Here is a 15,447-nt window from a genome sequence, read left to right as displayed (position 1 = left end):
ATTATGTCATTTTACTTATCTCATATTTCTTTATTTGAATCCCTAAGATTAAGTTACATTGCCATATAATGAGTAACCGACAGAATAAGAAAATTTCAATACCTTATAGCTTTAGTATCTGCTCTTCCAACTCAATACATGTAGCATTAAGAACTTGATAATGCTGGTGCAATAACATACTAATCTCGTTGTGTTTTTTTAGTTTATTTTCCATGTCAGAAGACCTGCCACGATGCTCGTAGATATGTCGCTGCATTTTTTTTTTTTGTAATGATACAACCACAGATTATTTACTTTGTCTTTTATTCACACATGTAATTAAACTTGCGCCGGCTTTGGCTTTCTTGAGGGTTCCGATATTTGCGGTAGTTGAACGCATTCAGTTAATGACCGTATCTAAAACAAAGATAGCAAAACCGTTGCATGTGAAAGCTGTTGTACATGTGAAAGAAATTATATGAGACACGTGAAAAATCACTTGTACTGTTCCTATAGACACAGAAAAAATTCCCGAAAGCTTTAAAAAGCCAAGTTGTGTATTGTTGTATGTTGTATATTGTACTCACTTCTGGAACTCCCACTCTCGATTGTCAAGTGGGCAAACTTGTCGAGTCTTCAACCAACGTGAGATGCAATGGAAATGGAATGCATGCTATGCAAAAAATAAAAATGTATCCAAAAATTAAAAGAAAAAGTCAAAGTATTTTAACTTTTGCAATCGATACCAAATGTGTTTCGTAACAAAAATGCTATCGTAATAGAATGCGTACATTGCATACACCCCAGGCTACGGTACATTCTTCGCTAGTGGCCGATGCTTGATTCGCTTGACATTCGATACATAAATCCATTATATGATTACGGCAGATCGCGCAGTTATCTACTACGATATCTGTAAAACACAATGCAATTGTATAATTAACAACGAATATTACGAGCGAAAAGTGTTCGAGTAGATGTATCAAACTTGATTGAAAATCCTAAATCGAATCAAGTTTCCGAATACGTACCCCATGCCCAAAGAGCAACAGCATTCCACTGCAATAGAAAATTTCAGTTTGGTCAAATACTGCGTGCAAATGTAATAAAAATGACAACGCACAAATAAGGTTAGAAATCGTGAATTAACATGTTATAAATAAAAAAACCGTGTATACGTTTCACAGAATTCCCCTTTTACATCCTTGCCTCACCTTTTTCACTTCGAACCGTTTCTTCTCCCCTTTACTGCTACTCGAGGTTGGTAAATCACTCTCTTCATCATCAATTTCCATTGCCGACGCCATATTTAAATTTTGATGTCTGAAGCCAACTGACACCTTGTGCAAAAGGTCGGAAGTATCGCGAGCGATCTACGTATAAAACGTTAAGTTTCCTACATTATTAAACAAATCGTGCGTGCCATGAACTGTTCTATCGTATCAGAATTAACAACTTGATATCGAGTCGTGATCACCTCCGGAAATCATAATACGCGGTAGTAAAAGAATACGGTATTACGTTTGATGTACGGATGTTAGGTTATATCATCAGAATCGAAACCGATAAACGACGAAACATGAGAGTTACATCAATCATTTGAAAGCATCTCGCGTCTGAATTTTGTGTCGCTGCTCTTGATCGTACGTTTTTTAATTTGCGATACACGTTGCGGAACACGCCGCGCGATGAGACGTAAGGCAGGCGTCGGTGCGATCCACAAACAAAAATTGGAACAAGAAAAGTACAGGGACAAAGGTACCGAGATCCAAGAAAACCAGTTCGAACAGATGACGAAGCAGATGGAGACGTTCCGCATGAATCTCGAGGAATTCGCTACGAAGCATAAAAGCGAGATCAAGAAGAATGCACGTTTCCGACGACAATTCACCGAGATGTGTGCATCGATAGGTGTAGATCCGTTAGCTTCTGGGAAAGGATTCTGGTCGGTCCTTGGCATAGGAGACTTTTATTACGAGCTGGCTGTTCAAATCGTTGAAGTTTGCATGGCTACGAATTATAAGAACGGTGGTTTGATATCATTGGATGAACTGAGAACAAGATTGGTTCAAGCCAGAGGTCGTAGAAAAGAGCATCAAGAGATCACAAACGAAGACTTACTAGCCGCTGCCAAGAAGCTAAAGATCTTTGGAAGCGGATTTTCCATTGTTCCCATCGGCAGAGGAAAACATTTAGTACAATCTGTTCCTGGTGAATTAAGCATGGACCATAGTGCTGTATTACAACAAGCTAGCTTGTCCGGAAATGCATTCGTTTCAAAGTCTCTGCTATGCAAAGAGTTAAAATGGGAACCTGACCGAGCGCAGAAAGCTCTAAATCACATGGTAAAAGAAGGATTGGCATGGTTAGACGAACAGGGTGAAGAGGAACCGTTGTATTGGTTTCCAAGCTTATTTACAGCCTGCATTGTATCCAAAGAGTAAGCACGGTATTAACTTTACTGCAATAAATAGAAATAGATTTCATTTAAAAACAAAAAAAAAGAAAACATATATCTGTAGTATATAAAATGTATTTCTAATGTGAATAAATTTACATACTCTTGTAATATTTACACAATTAGATATCCGTTGGAAAGCTCTCTTGTGCTTAAAAAGTATTGTCACCTGAATTCACTTGGTTCATTAAATCTAAAATGAAATGTTTCCCATCAGTTTAAAGTGTATTATTATTGCAGAGATGTAATAGACACACACCTTTGTATATCTTGCATCGCATCTTGTGCTAATTGTTGCTTGCAAATTAACAATTCTTTATTTAATTCATTATTCTCTTTTTGCAATGAATTTATTTTGCCTCTTAGCTCCTTAGATTTCCCTTGAAATTTAACTGTCAAAGATTTTGCTTCATCTCTCCATCTGAAGTATAAAGCCAATTATAAAGTAATCAATGATTTCTTAGTCGCACATATATAAAAAGTTTTCATACTTTTTACTTAATTTTTGATGAACTTGAACATGATTGATCAACTCTTTCGTTTTCCTGTCAAATTTCTCTTGTAATTTATTCATATGATCTGATAATACCGATTGACAGCAATGACATTTATTTTGCACCCTGTAATGGAACTCCATTATGTATAATATAATATTAAATAACACATGAATTACATTTACTTACGTTATATCAAAACTAGGCTTATTTTTAACATCATATGGATTTACTTCATTAGTAACACCATCCCTTAATTTATTTTCCCTTACACATGTTGCCTTGTGAAGATTGATTTCTAGTTCTTGAATTTTATTTTCAAGAGACTTCCTTTCATTGTCCCTCTTTTGTATCTCATATTCGAAATCACTTTTCATTGATTTTAATTGTAAAACAAGATTCTCTTTATCACCTAACGTTTTAGCTAATTGATTTTCTATATCAGAATATTGTTTCATTATATCTCTATTCTCGCGTTCAGATCTTTTAGCCTGATCTTGCATATTACTGGCTTGTTGTTGTTCTAGCTTTTGTAATATATCATTCGATGTACCCAGTTTACTTTCAAGAAGCACAATTTTTTCTTTCAATTGCTTAATTTCCACATCATATTTATTCTTAGCTATTGTCTCATCATACATTTGTAACTGAAGTTCCATTCGCTTATTTTTCTGTTCACACTCTAATAATTTGACATCAGAATCCCTACGCATTCTGCCTAATTCTTCTTCGGTAAATTTCAGTTCTCTTTGAACTTTCTCTGCCACAATTGTTTTCTCTTTCAGCTCTGCCTTAAGCTCATTGATCTCTGTCAGATATTTTTTCATATTTAATTCAATTTCATCTCTAGTTTTCTTATTCAATTCTTGTATCTTTGTGTCATATTCATTAGCTATTACATTTAATCTATGCTCTAATCTGACTTTCTCTTCCAACACAAGAGCTTCACGATGAAGTACTATATCTTTTTCTCTAACCGCAGATTCTATCAATTCAATAGCTTCTGCCATTTTACTCTTTGTTTCTCTATCTCTTTCTAGTACAGTCTCAGTATACGCTTTGACTTCCGTCAATTTCTTCTCCAATTCCAACTTTGCTTGTACTATTTTATTGGTCTCTGCCTTAGCATAAGCTAATTCTCTTTTCAGTGTTTCTATTGTCACCTGATTATTCCTGTCTTTTAAAACATAAAAATTATATCCCTACTCGTTATAGTAGATTGTAAGTATGTGATACTGACCTTTATCTTGAGCATCCACCTGAAGACTTCTGTACTTTTCTGAAAGTTCATTTTTCTCCTTAGTCAAAGCATCAACTTTCTCTTTAGTAGATTGATACAGAGCTTGATGCTTTAGGAAATTCTCCTTAGCCTGTGCAAGCTTCTCCTCCAGCATTTTGATAGCTTCTGAATAGCTCTCCTTAATAACATTTGCTTGTTCCTGATAAAACTTTGTTCCTCTTCCATCCGTGCGAAATCTTTTTAACTCCTCCTCCAAAGCGCTTATAGTATTCAGGGAGATATGCCATAATTGCAAAGCTGAATCTTTCTCCCTTTCCAGTAGCAAAATACGCTCTTGTAAATTCGCTATCTCTTTCTTATGTACACCTTGATCCTCGTATTCCTCGCCATGAATACGATTAAAGGATTCTTTAATATCATTAATCTTTCCATTCTCATTTCTAAGAGCTTCCAATTCAGCTCGTATATTACGTTGTTCTACCTATAAATGATAAGATTATTAAGTGCACTAAACGATACGCGATCAATTTGAAAAAATACCTTGCAAACATGCAAATCTTGTTTGAGATTCTCCACAATTTCTTGTTGTTCTTCAAGAATCTTATCTCCTTCGTTGCTGCTGGTAAATAAAGTTTATCAGACGCGTTCAGTGTAAGTAAAACAAAAATTACGTATAACCTCAGGACTAACCTTTCATTGCGAGCATTATTATGTTCTACATCGAGCATTTTATCGCTACGGTAATTTATGGTTTGCAATGTTATGTGATAATAAACATTATGATAACCATATCGTAATTTAATTTATACTTGCAATATTTATCGGTACGTCTCACGCCGTTCAAATACGCTCTGCAAACATAAACAATTTAATTGCAAAACTTCATTTCTCGCACGTGGCGCTATCTCTTCGAAAAGTGCTCAAACTGGTCGCACATCGTTATCGATGGCGAAGTGAACTACTTAAGAACTACTAGTGCCATCTCTGGGGAAAGTACTGAAACTAATGACCGGCTAGTCTCAACGCTTCTCCAAGAGATGGCGTTAGTAGTTTTTAGTAGTTCACTTCGCCATCGATAACGCTGTGCGACCAGTTTGAGCACTTTTCGCAGAGATGGCGCCACGAGTAATAAAATTAATATTTATAATAAAAAACGATTTATTTATTACTAAAACGAGATAATATAACTTGAAACAGAGGCTAATTAACAAATTAACGTCTGGGGAGTCTAAGTTACATCGAATTCGAAGATAAAACAAGGACGTAACTCAGCGTCGGTAACACTGTGATCGAGCATAGAGCTAAGTAAACCGCGCAAGTTCTCGCAAACATAATTACCGTTTTCGCTGATTACCCCTGCACTCGCTAATGCTTTCGTGATAGTCCAAAGAATTTAATCAACCACCAGCAGGCGAGTTTAGTTAAAATCGATATTTAATTACGCGTGAGAGAAAAAAAAGTACGACGTAACGGCTATAAATAAATTGCCCGTATATACGTACGTTAGTAAAGTACTTTATTCGCATCAGTGTACGTGAAAAGGCTTGCATTTCAACGAGCATCCCTGTTAAATTGTTCGAAGAACTCCGCGGTCGGTTTGTTCTTGTAAATCACCCGATTGAGGTACTCCTGCTCGGACTTGTGCCGTTGCGCGAGCTCCAAGTTCTCCCCCGCGATCTTCCTCAACGCCTCCCTGCAACGCATCGATCGATTCGATCCTGATTTAAAAGCGCTCGACCGCAAAATTCTTACGCTCTCTTTCGGTCGATCTCACGCTGATACGAGCTCGCCAGCACCGCCTGGGTGTTCATCAAACGGTCCCACTCCTCGTCCCTTCGTCTCTCCTCTAATTTCATTCCCTAGAAAAGGAAAGGTTCCTGGGTGAGGCGAGCCAAACTGTTCGCCGCTCTGGCAACCGTTTGGCACCGTTTCAACGTAGAACGCGTTCGATGCGCGACAGGCTTTTACCTCGATCTCTTTCAGCTGGCGTGCCTGCGCCTCCCTGAAGGCCCTCAGCTCGTCCGCGGTCATCCCCTTGTAACGCGAGGCCAACGGTTTCCGCGGGCCACGAGTGCTCTCCGCCTGTTCCTTAGCTTCCGTCAGGAAGTCCCCGGTCACGTGATTGTAGATGTCCGCTCTCTTGTCCTCCTCCTCTTGAACGGCTTCGCAACGGCGACGATACTCCTGCTCCTCCGCCTGTAAACGATGAACGGACCCGTTGAATTCGAGGATGAAACGAGCACGGAGAGCGGCGTGCTCGCGGCTTCTCCGTGGGGAAGGGAAAAAGAGAAAGAGTCAAGGACGGGGAACGATTCTCGTGTACTATACGGTGGTGACGTCATTGGATTCGCTCATCGACCATAGCGATCCCGTCGTCAGCTGTGACGCGGGCCTCACCTTCGACGAAGGCTTAGGTTAACCGCGCGGCCCTTGCAGGCGGTCGACGATGATTCGCGCGCTTCAATCGGATGACACAGGGGGTATTTATAAACGGGCGGGAGGCTAGCTCTCGTTGAATTATAGTCGTTCAACTTTGACATTTCGCGGTTCAAGTTTGCGGCTCGTTTACGATCGGGACAGGGGCTCGGAATTAATTAATACGATCACGAGCCATCGCGACGGTTAATTATCTGAAAATTCTCAGTTTCTGTCCCCGCGCGAGCGGTACGCTCGAGAGGATCGTCGAATAACGAGATCGTTATCCGTTTCTTTGCACGGTGGGTTTCGTTTTGCTCGCGCACGGCTCGTCGAAGGACCCGTGGAACAGGGGCGAGAGGGCTTACCAGCGCCCGATTGAACCGCGCGGTCGCCTCGTTCAACCTTCGACGGCAATCCCGTTCCATCTGGTCCAACGCCCGTGCACGCTTGTCCCTGGAGATGACGGCTGCTTGGTACGCTCTCTCCGCTTCCTGGCGTTCCCTCTCCGCCTGCAATCGCTCGCCTCTCTGCTTCTCGATGCACCATCGCAGCTCCTCCTTTCGCGCCTTCGCGCGCTCCTTCGAGTTATCATCCTCCGCTGGGAATCTGCATAGTTGGACGATCAAATATTTACGCAGCCACGCCATCAGCTTTTTCGCAGCCTGGACCATCGTGTGGCAACCATATTGACTGCGACGATACTTACATCTGGCCAAAGTGGAGATCGTCCTCGGTGCTCCTCGAACCACCACGCGAGTCGCGATGCTCGGCTCGTTGGTACTGCTGTCTGAAACGCTCGATCTCTTTGCTGATCTGTCGCCTCGTCTGGAAGATCGATAAAGGACAGGTGTAATACCAGTTCCGTTTTAACAGCATCGCAGAGGGGACGCAAGAACGAGGGGAACCAAAGAACGGGAGCGAATCGAGAGGAATTCGAAGCGATCGCACCGCGAGAGAGGCGATTAATCATCAGGCAGCACGTTTTCTTTCACGATCCAAGGGTAATTGACAGTTTACCTCTTCTTGTCGTTTCTCCAGCAACAGCGCGAGCTCGCTGCCGCGAATCAAATTCTCGTCGAGCTCTGATTCCCGGGCCTGTTCCAACTCGCGTTGCTGCTTCTTCTCCGCGACCTGTTTGTCCAGGAATTCCTTGTCTATCTGCGGTGGTGGTCACGGTTCAAAAATCGTTATTATCAGTCGTACGATCGCAGGTTAAAGGGTTCGATTCTAAAATGACGCGCGCTCACCCCTATTTTTCTGTACCGCGGATTGAAGATCCGCAGCTTCCTCTCCGCGTCCGTTTGACGGCGTCGTTGGATGGACGCGGCCAATTTCAGCTCCTCCTTGGTCGCGGTTTGAAACTTCAGCATCGTGACGACGATACAATTCGATCGACGCGTGTGAACGAACGACGATGGGTGTCCGTGAGCTTAGCAGCGAAAGCCACAGGGTTCGCCATTGGAATTCGTTGCCATGGAGCGTTTGGACGATAAACGCGACCCGGTTGCGTTACCCGGCCAATTATTAGACGCTATCTCTCGCGTCGTACGCGCACACGTACGTAAATATACGTGTTCTTGCTCTGGGAATCCCCAGTGTTATCTGTCGAAAAGAAAATTTGGTGAGTCGACGCGTTCCACGTACATAGAAATAGTTGGGTAACTACGATCCGTATAGTTTGCCATGAGATCGCAATGTTTCGACGAAATCGGTTCGTGCACTGGTTCGAACGATGACAGAATCGTATTCCAGGAACTATTTACTCGTTCAAGCTCTCGTAGGTGGTAATCGAGAGTCTTTCGTGCGAACGGTTATGTTTTTCGGTAATGGTAAACGAAGTTTGGCGAAAAGTTAATTGGCGAAACGGATAAGGATATTTGCATGAAAGCGCCACGTGAAGAACAACTGTTCGGAGCGGTAAACATGTGTCGACGCTATCTGTTGATTTGGCGAAAGTCATTACCGTACGACTCGTGACTTCGAGTTCACGTATTATCAACGCCTCCATGAACGTCTGTATCGATCGCGTACGGTTCGTGAGCTTTGCCAGCGATGGCGTGTGGTTCTGGTTAACCGGTCGCTGGGTTACAGACGAGAACGAAGAACGAATGTAGCTGTCTGCCTCGATTCCTTCGCGCGGACGTTCATCTCGCGTGTGACATCGTTGGCTCACGAACGGACGCTTCCTTTTCCCCTCGTTTCGTCCTCTTTTCCTGTGTCTAGGAACCGTGATAGCCACGATGAGTCGCTTGTTGGTTGACATATTCAAAGCTGCAATTTTACACAAATCGCGAGACGTTCGAACGAGTCGTCGTGAAAGCCTCTTTACGACTTCCAACTGGACGCGATGAAAAGAATATCATTGATTTTGAGGAAGCATTCGCCACGCTTCCTCGTCTATCGATCCCATCGGGGAAACTCACCTCGCTTACTTTGCTAAACGCCACTGCTACAGTGGTCGTTAATACTCGTAGAAAGTGTAAAAAGAAAGGTGATAAACCAGAGAGATTTCACTGATCCTTAATTACAAGGGGACGTAGCTGGGAACGGCGAAGCGTTTATCGCCGTTTGATAGTCTCGTTTCCTGTTAATCATTTCTTAACAACGACGATTACCTCGTAGAGAGGTTTCAATGATTCGCGTGTCGGGAGAGCCGCGTTCAACTCTCGAACGATTAGTACGTATTCCTTCGTGCGTCATCGGGTGACGCTGAATATCCAGCGGCAGTTTTCAAAGGATGCGAGCAAATCTTGCTATCATCTCGACTCTTCTCTTTTTTGCATCTATCGGTCGACGTGGCTCGATACAATCGATGCGCTAAACTCGCGGTTACCGAACGATTCTGACTGTTCTCCAATTAATATGAAGACGCACGTGCCTATGGGTGACCTATATTCATCGTATCTGGCCATATGCTCGACGATTACCAGCACGGATCACCAAAAAAGCGGATACACGAACAACCGTTCGCTTTTGATGCGGAGAAAAACCGCGGAGATAAAACCGAGCAAACTAATCGTGGAGTTCGTGTTTGTATTTACAATACGAGGCGCAGATACTCGATTAAATCGATACGGCTCGAAACATCTGGGGGAGGCTTGGGCAATTACTTTTGCGTAATTGCCACTGAATCGCTGGGAGAAAATAGATTTTTACTTGTGCCCCCTTCGAGTACGTAGAACTCTAAAATTGACGTATCGCTATTCGCATGCTTCACGTAGAGGCGAGGCGAGCATAAATTGGCAATGCTTCATAAATAAGTCGCTTCTCCGAAGCACGAGATATCTATTTAAATCTTTCTCCACTTAGCGAGTCAAAAGTTTAACGCGCCGCTCTTTTTTCCGCGCAGCTACGGTCCGATGGATTTGCAAACAGTTTCTCGGAGAGAATCGTTGCGCGTAGCTTCGAGCGAACCTCGGCTTTATCTTTGAAAAACCGCTTCGCCTTGTCCGTGGTACTCTGTTCGATGAAGGAAAAGGAAAAAGGTATCGCGAAAAAATTCGAGACACGCTTAGAACGCGTCCGTCGTTGCCTCGAGCTCGTAATCAATTTTCCAACGAATCGCACGAGACGTGGTGCGTTCGCGAGTACCGCGTACCGCGCGCGTCGCAGAAAGGAGCAGGAGGATAGGCGATTGCGAAATTTTGCGCGCGATTTAAGAGGAATCCGCGAAGGGAAAAAAGAAGAGGGACGCGCGTTCTAGGTTTTCGCTGTAACAATAAGTATATACGCGTATCCCGCGCGGCCGACCCAGAGAAGAGAAGATGCCCCGAGGCGAAGCGAGACTCAACGGCGCCTGCGTGGCCATGTGACGTCATTGGCGAACCGGGCAACTCGTCCGCTAGACACTCAGTCTCGCCTCAGCATCGAACGAGGTTGTACGTGTTTGCGGTGCGCACGTCGTTCGATAAAGTATCACGGAAGTAATCGCAAGCCCGAGTCGATCCGACGCACGTCGCGCTTAACCCGTTCGCGCGACTGTATAAACAAAACAAGAGGAACGGAGAACGAAGAGGAGGAGGAGGAGACACCGCAAGACAGAAGAAGCTGAGCGTAAGACAGACCCGTTCCCGCTTGTCTCCCGCTTGTCTACCATTGGAAGATCGATCCAAGGGTCCTCGTCGAAAGCACGAAAGGTGTGCACGTATCGCGTCCAAATAAACAGCGATCTAAAAGAGAGAAGACGATCCGCGGAACTCGTTTCCTCGGCCCGTAGGCCGACATCTCTTTCTCTCTCTCTCTCTCTCTCTCTCTCTCTCGTTTCTTCGATCGTTTCCACGTCCGCGGAATCGTCGGAGGACGACGGAGAATCCTCGCGGTACCCTCCTTGTACCGTTCCAATTAACGCAGCAGTGATAAACACGTGTCGTCGGGAGTGCAACGCGGGGCGACACGAGCAGAAAATCAGAGGGGCAAAAGGGAGAGGCGAATTTGTCCGTTCACGTCCAGACGATGCTACCGTCGTCCGGCAAGTGACGAGCACCGACCTACCAAGGGAAGCCTTAACGCGTCTCACGAGTAAGACGGTGTAATTCGCGCGTTGGTGTCAGGTGCGCGGTTCGTCCCCGTCCGTGTCGCGCGTCTCGCAGAGTACATGCGAGGTACGGGTGCGTTGCAGCGTGCGTCGACCCGTGGTTACCCTTACTATGCACACTGAGCGGTACCCGACTAATATGAGAGAATGAGCTGCTCCGTGAAGATCTCGTGTGGCAAGAGTTGGAGCGGATCGCAGCGGAGGATCAACTCCCTCGCGGAGGAAACGACGTGCCCCCCGGCTGTTACTGGTAGCTGCGCCGGCCAGCAGGCCGCCGCGGCCACCGCGACGACGTCGACGACGTCCACACCGATCGTAGCCACCGGCAACGCGGTCAACCCGAGCACGGTGACCACCACCGGCAGCCAAAGGCCGGCCCCGCCGCGTCCTGTCAAGTCGATCACCGCTAAAAAAGGGGAGGATACCACGAAACTGTTCAAGTACATCGACGATAACGTCATCGGCAAGAACGGCACGTTCTTCGGACCATTCGGCCGCAGGAAAGGTCAGTGATCAATATAGTCTTTACCCCTACCGCCACCTCACGGCCCTGCCGCCCCTGCCGCCCCCTTATCCCCTACCACCCTCATCGTCACATCGAAACCCTCTCTCTCTCTCTCTCTTTCTCTTTCTCTCGTTCCGTTCCCCCTTTGACACGACTGTTCTCTCTTTCGCTCTCTATTCCGCACCGTCTGCCTCCCATGGCCGACGCAGCGGCACGCATCGCTCGCGACACAAAGGAACGCGTCTAGCTCGGTCCACGAGCCCTCGTCGAGTTAAGGTCGTCAACATCGTTCGATCAACGCGGCCCGTTACGAATTATATATATATTTGCGTCCTATCAATAAAATCGAAGCCTCTCGAAGCTTCGACTCTTCTGGTCCGCTCCGGATAGGTGTCGCTGTGCTTCTCGGCGCCGAATGAGGAGCTAAAGTTCATCCCTTTCTGCCCCTCTGTGTCTCGTTCGCTCCCTTTCTCTCTCTCTCTCTCTCTCTCTCTCTCTCTCTCTCTCTCTCTCTTTCCTCTACATCTCATCAACCCTAGACCGTCCCACCTAAACGCGCGTATACACGTATACACGCGTATAGGTCACGTACGGACGGACCAGTTTTTCTGGAGCCGGTGTCGAGACCCGCGGTTTCAGACGCTTCTGCTCGAACTCTGTTTCGCTATGCGCCGAAGACTGCCCCGGGCATGCCTTACAAGTGCGCTCGTCGTATACCTTTCGTAACGCGATACTTTGGGGTGCACCGCGTGGAAACCTCTCGCGTCACCGTCGCGAGCATCTTCCAATTAGGAGCGCAGGGAACGATGGCTCGCCGTTCGCGACCATGGTCGATCGATATCGCTCGGCGGGATCCGCGTATTGTTATTGTTAACACGGTCGCGCGCGTGACTTACGAGAGGATCCTGTCGATGGAGACGACGCCGCCACGAAGAGAGCGATGGGCGCTTCCATTGGTCGCTACGTTCCTCGCGGATCAACCAACGAGCGAACCGGGCTCGCTCGCGTACGACGCTTGCATAATTAATCCGCTGGGAGTATTTTGCTTTCGCGCCGCGGGCCCAGGCGGGATCGCGAGCCACGGCTCGCGATACAAGCGTTCCCTCGTCAACGTAAACACCGGTGAGGTACCGCGACGGGAACTCGTATGTCAACTCTGCTAAATATTCAGCGGCACGAGTGTGTTTGCGCCTCGTATTATTTCGGTGTCGTTGGCCTGCGGCTCCGTCGAAGGTCGCCCATTTTTCTGGCCTCCGCCAAAACGAGCTACCATCGAGATTAATCCTGCGGAGCCGCGGCTCGATTTCGCTGTGATTTACGGAAACGCCGCAGGAACTCTCGAGGGGCAAGCCAGTCCAGTCTGGACGGAAGTCGACCACTGATTCTTCCGGGCGTGTACGTAACAAGCATGGCGACCGAGCTGCTAGTATCTATGCTCGCGCTTCGCTCGATGTTGAAAGTCGACGGATATCGCTTCGATCATTTTTATCCGATTCTCAACCCTTGCGCGGATACGCGACATTTTTTTTAAGCTATCCATCTATATCTCTGGCGTTCTTGAATAAATGCAACAGATATTCCGTTATCGGTCTTGCTGTCGCTCTATGTATTATTTTTATTATTGCTTCGATAACACACGCCCGACCTCTACTCTAACCTTCCAAGTGAGCGATATCGTTTGTTTTTAATGTATTATTTGGAACGTGTCGCGGAGAAAAATAAATACACGCGCGCGACTAAGTAAATAATGGGTGTAATTACGCGTCGGGTTGATTTTAGCGGAAAGTTCGCGCTTGTATTATCGATATCGATAACGCGGGATCGTGGGAGGTAATTTGGGTGTGACCGTCGTCGAGGATGCTCCTGGATCTCGTGTGCACGCGCACACTTCCTGACCGGCGGCCACGGAGGGTGGCGGGGCCACGTGCGATGCAAATAAATTGCCACCGCCGTCCATTTTAAACGGCTCGCCATTAGAGTGTGCCTCGCGTTCCGGTTACGCGCCGGTTGTGCCCGATCTAATTTCCCCTCGCGAAGCATCCAGAGGCGAGGCCTCTCTATAATAACCGTTCCTCAGGTGCCTGCCGACCGATTTGTGTAAATAGCAGATAAACGACGGTGTCGCAATTGCGTAGGAAATTGCCCGACGCGTTCGAGATTTTTCTTCTCGAACGGCCAGCCTCGTTAACCGCGTCCTTTTTCCACCCATCCCCCTCTCCCCCCCCCCCCCCCCCCCCGCCCTCTCGTTGAATAATGGATACGTTCCAAGGGAGGGATCCGTTGTTGTTGAGTAATTATGAAGTTTCATCCGGTTTTCATGTAAATAAGTAGCGTGGAAGAATGCCGTTTCTCGTTCGCCACTGTGCGCGAGGTCTCGAAACGATCCTTTTAAACGTCGCTAATTGTCACAGCCGTCCTCGTAGTTGTAACAGCGGTGGACGTAAAAAGCTGCGATATTAAGAACTTTGTTAGCTCCATCTGGTTTTTTCCTTCCTTTTTTTTTCCTCCGCGTCCATTTGTCATTTCGATCACGAATGGAAGTCTGGAAGAGCCTCGCGGGACACGTGTACGAACGACTCGTTGTTCTTGTTTGAAAACCAAATTAGGAACTCGCGAAACCCAAGAAAATCCACGGTTACGCTCGTGCCCCTCCGCCGACGCATGCGAAATTGCTATTCTCGTGATCAGGTACGGAAATACATCGTCCACTAATAGATCGCGTAATCTGGCAAGCAATTATCGTCGTCACCCACACGTTCGCGTGCGTCGTATCTCGCGTGACTTGTACGCGGATATCGCTCCGAATCGATACGTACGCCGAGTTTGAACCCGTTCGACGGCACCACCGAGGACGCTATTAGCGCTAATAACCCGGAGCGTGAACGAGACGCGTGATTCATTGAGCGGACGAAAAAACACGTCGGACCAACGGTCGAAAAACAAGTTTCTCGACGGACGGGCCAGATGTGTGCCGGTCGTTCGATCCGGCGATGCGCCGACATCCGTTCGAGGAACGTCGATGCGCAAGGTCGCCGATGCACCGGCTCCTCGTTCCGCGATCGGATCGGAACCGCTCGCGAAGCCGTTGCCGGCGTGCAACGCGCAGCGAAATATAAACGGTGAAACTGTACGCGGAAGGAAGCGTGGAAACGGTGCACTTTGCAGCGGACGAGGATGCCACGGGAGCCGCGATGGCGAACCCTCGTAATGACTCACCTTGTACGAGCCGCGAACGATAGCCACGAGTGCAAGAACGCGATAACAGTCAGCGGGTTTCTACTACGCGAGCACGCGTTATCGAGGCGGGCACAGTCAAGGACACGGGCGCGACCATCGCCACGAAAAAGAAGACGAAAACGAAAGTCCCTCCTTAGCTTGTTGGGGCCGCGTCGACATCATCGGTGTCGTCATCGCCGCAGATATAGCCACGTGGATAGTTTCGTCAAGTGCAAGGTCAACCGGCGAGACGTATCTCGAACATCTTCTGTGCCGATGCCATATTTCCCGAGCCGAGTGATTTACGAGCGAGGGAAGGGTTGGAGGAGCGAGACGACGAGAGGGATACGTTTCGAACAGCATTCGCGATAGTCCCTGGCATTTTCTAACTATTTAACGGTATCCGCTTAAGATTTCAAGAACACATTGGCAACATCGAAAAGCAGACGCGATATCGATTCGCGATATCGCGATGGCGGCTCGCATGCACGGGTATTGCGAATGTCTGTTTATATTTTCTTATACTGGCGGCCGCGATAAGATTATCGTCCCGAGCAAATTCCGATTCTGCTCGCTTTCGCGAGTCCACGCCTAAAATTCTCG

The 15,447-nt window shown here is 46.8% G+C and overlaps 5 protein-coding genes across 5 annotated transcripts in view; 2 read left to right on the top strand and 3 right to left on the bottom strand.

Moving 5' to 3' along the window:
• Window positions 1–9: 9 nt before the first annotated feature.
• On the bottom strand, window positions 10–1,335 carry Roc1a (Regulator of cullins 1a). The gene is made up of 5 exons (XM_076904598.1): window positions 1,194–1,335; window positions 1,011–1,038; window positions 771–892; window positions 567–652; window positions 10–396 (listed from the first exon to the last, which is right to left on the bottom strand). The coding sequence occupies exons 1-5, from the start codon at window positions 1,284–1,286 to the stop codon at window positions 384–386; spliced, it is 342 nt and encodes a 113-aa protein (XP_076760713.1). The 5' UTR covers window positions 1,287–1,335; the 3' UTR covers window positions 10–383.
• A 317-nt stretch (window positions 1,336–1,652) lies between these two features.
• Window positions 1,653–2,562, top strand: Lsn (vacuolar-sorting protein SNF8). The gene has a single exon (XM_076904586.1). The coding sequence runs from the start codon at window positions 1,668–1,670 to the stop codon at window positions 2,421–2,423; it is 756 nt and encodes a 251-aa protein (XP_076760701.1). The 5' UTR covers window positions 1,653–1,667; the 3' UTR covers window positions 2,424–2,562.
• LOC143429110 (uncharacterized) lies at window positions 2,475–4,929 on the bottom strand. The gene is made up of 7 exons (XM_076904559.1): window positions 4,862–4,929; window positions 4,712–4,787; window positions 4,172–4,652; window positions 3,121–4,108; window positions 2,929–3,057; window positions 2,697–2,858; window positions 2,475–2,630 (listed from the first exon to the last, which is right to left on the bottom strand). Exons 1-7 carry the CDS (start codon window positions 4,897–4,899, stop codon window positions 2,603–2,605), a joined length of 1,902 nt encoding a protein of 633 aa, XP_076760674.1. The 5' UTR covers window positions 4,900–4,929; the 3' UTR covers window positions 2,475–2,602.
• Window positions 4,930–5,722: 793 nt separating this feature from the next.
• Window positions 5,723–8,007, bottom strand: LOC143429031 (RIB43A-like with coiled-coils protein 2). The gene is made up of 7 exons (XM_076904396.1): window positions 7,837–8,007; window positions 7,607–7,747; window positions 7,296–7,414; window positions 6,955–7,195; window positions 6,140–6,367; window positions 5,924–6,030; window positions 5,723–5,864 (listed from the first exon to the last, which is right to left on the bottom strand). Exons 1-7 carry the CDS (start codon window positions 7,957–7,959, stop codon window positions 5,723–5,725), a joined length of 1,101 nt encoding a protein of 366 aa, XP_076760511.1. The 5' UTR covers window positions 7,960–8,007.
• Window positions 8,008–10,889: 2,882 nt separating this feature from the next.
• The window catches only part of LOC143429100 (uncharacterized), a 48,124-nt gene continuing 43,566 nt past the window's right edge, over window positions 10,890–15,447 (top strand). The window contains exon 1 of the mRNA XM_076904521.1: window positions 10,890–11,628. Within this exon, the coding sequence (XP_076760636.1) occupies window positions 11,271–11,628 (358 nt within the window). The 5' untranslated portion in view covers window positions 10,890–11,270. The remainder of the gene's footprint in view (window positions 11,629–15,447) is intronic.

Source organism: Xylocopa sonorina, chromosome 11 (assembly GCF_050948175.1).
Source record: "Xylocopa sonorina isolate GNS202 chromosome 11, iyXylSono1_principal, whole genome shotgun sequence".
NCBI lineage: Eukaryota > Metazoa > Arthropoda > Insecta > Hymenoptera > Apidae > Xylocopa > Xylocopa sonorina.
This window is presented reverse-complemented; position numbering and strand designations above follow the sequence as displayed.

What these genes read in the sequence shown, in the direction of transcription:
- LOC143429110 (XM_076904559.1), bottom strand. Translation starts at nt 4,899, where the DNA reads ATGCTCGATGTAGAACATAATAATGCTCGCAATGAAAG. An exon ending in GGTGGATGCTCAAGATAAAG is followed by an intron (nt 4,109 to 4,171) that starts GTCAGTATCACA and finishes ATGTTTTAAAAG; the next exon opens with ACAGGAATAATCAGGTGACA. An exon ending in GCGATGCAAGATATACAAAG is followed by an intron (nt 2,631 to 2,696) that starts GTGTGTGTCTAT and finishes ATTTCATTTTAG; the next exon opens with ATTTAATGAACCAAGTGAAT.
- LOC143429031 (XM_076904396.1), bottom strand. Translation starts at nt 7,959, where the DNA reads ATGCTGAAGTTTCAAACCGCGACCAAGGAGGAGCTGAAATTGGCCGCG. An exon ending in TGGAGAAACGACAAGAAGAG is followed by an intron (nt 7,415 to 7,606) that starts GTAAACTGTCAA and finishes TCGATCTTCCAG; the next exon opens with ACGAGGCGACAGATCAGCAA. An exon ending in CGCGGTTCAATCGGGCGCTG is followed by an intron (nt 6,368 to 6,954) that starts GTAAGCCCTCTC and finishes CATCGTTTACAG; the next exon opens with GCGGAGGAGCAGGAGTATCG.
- Roc1a (XM_076904598.1), bottom strand. Translation starts at nt 1,286, where the DNA reads ATGGCGTCGGCAATGGAAATTGATGATGAAGAGAGTGATTTACCAACC. An exon ending in TGTTGCTCTTTGGGCATGGG is followed by an intron (nt 893 to 1,010) that starts GTACGTATTCGG and finishes TGTGTTTTACAG; the next exon opens with ATATCGTAGTAGATAACTGC. An exon ending in TAGCCTGGGGTGTATGCAAT is followed by an intron (nt 653 to 770) that starts GTACGCATTCTA and finishes TTTTTTGCATAG; the next exon opens with CATGCATTCCATTTCCATTG.
- Lsn (XM_076904586.1), top strand. Translation starts at nt 1,668, where the DNA reads ATGAGACGTAAGGCAGGCGTCGGTGCGATCCACAAACAAAAATTGGAA.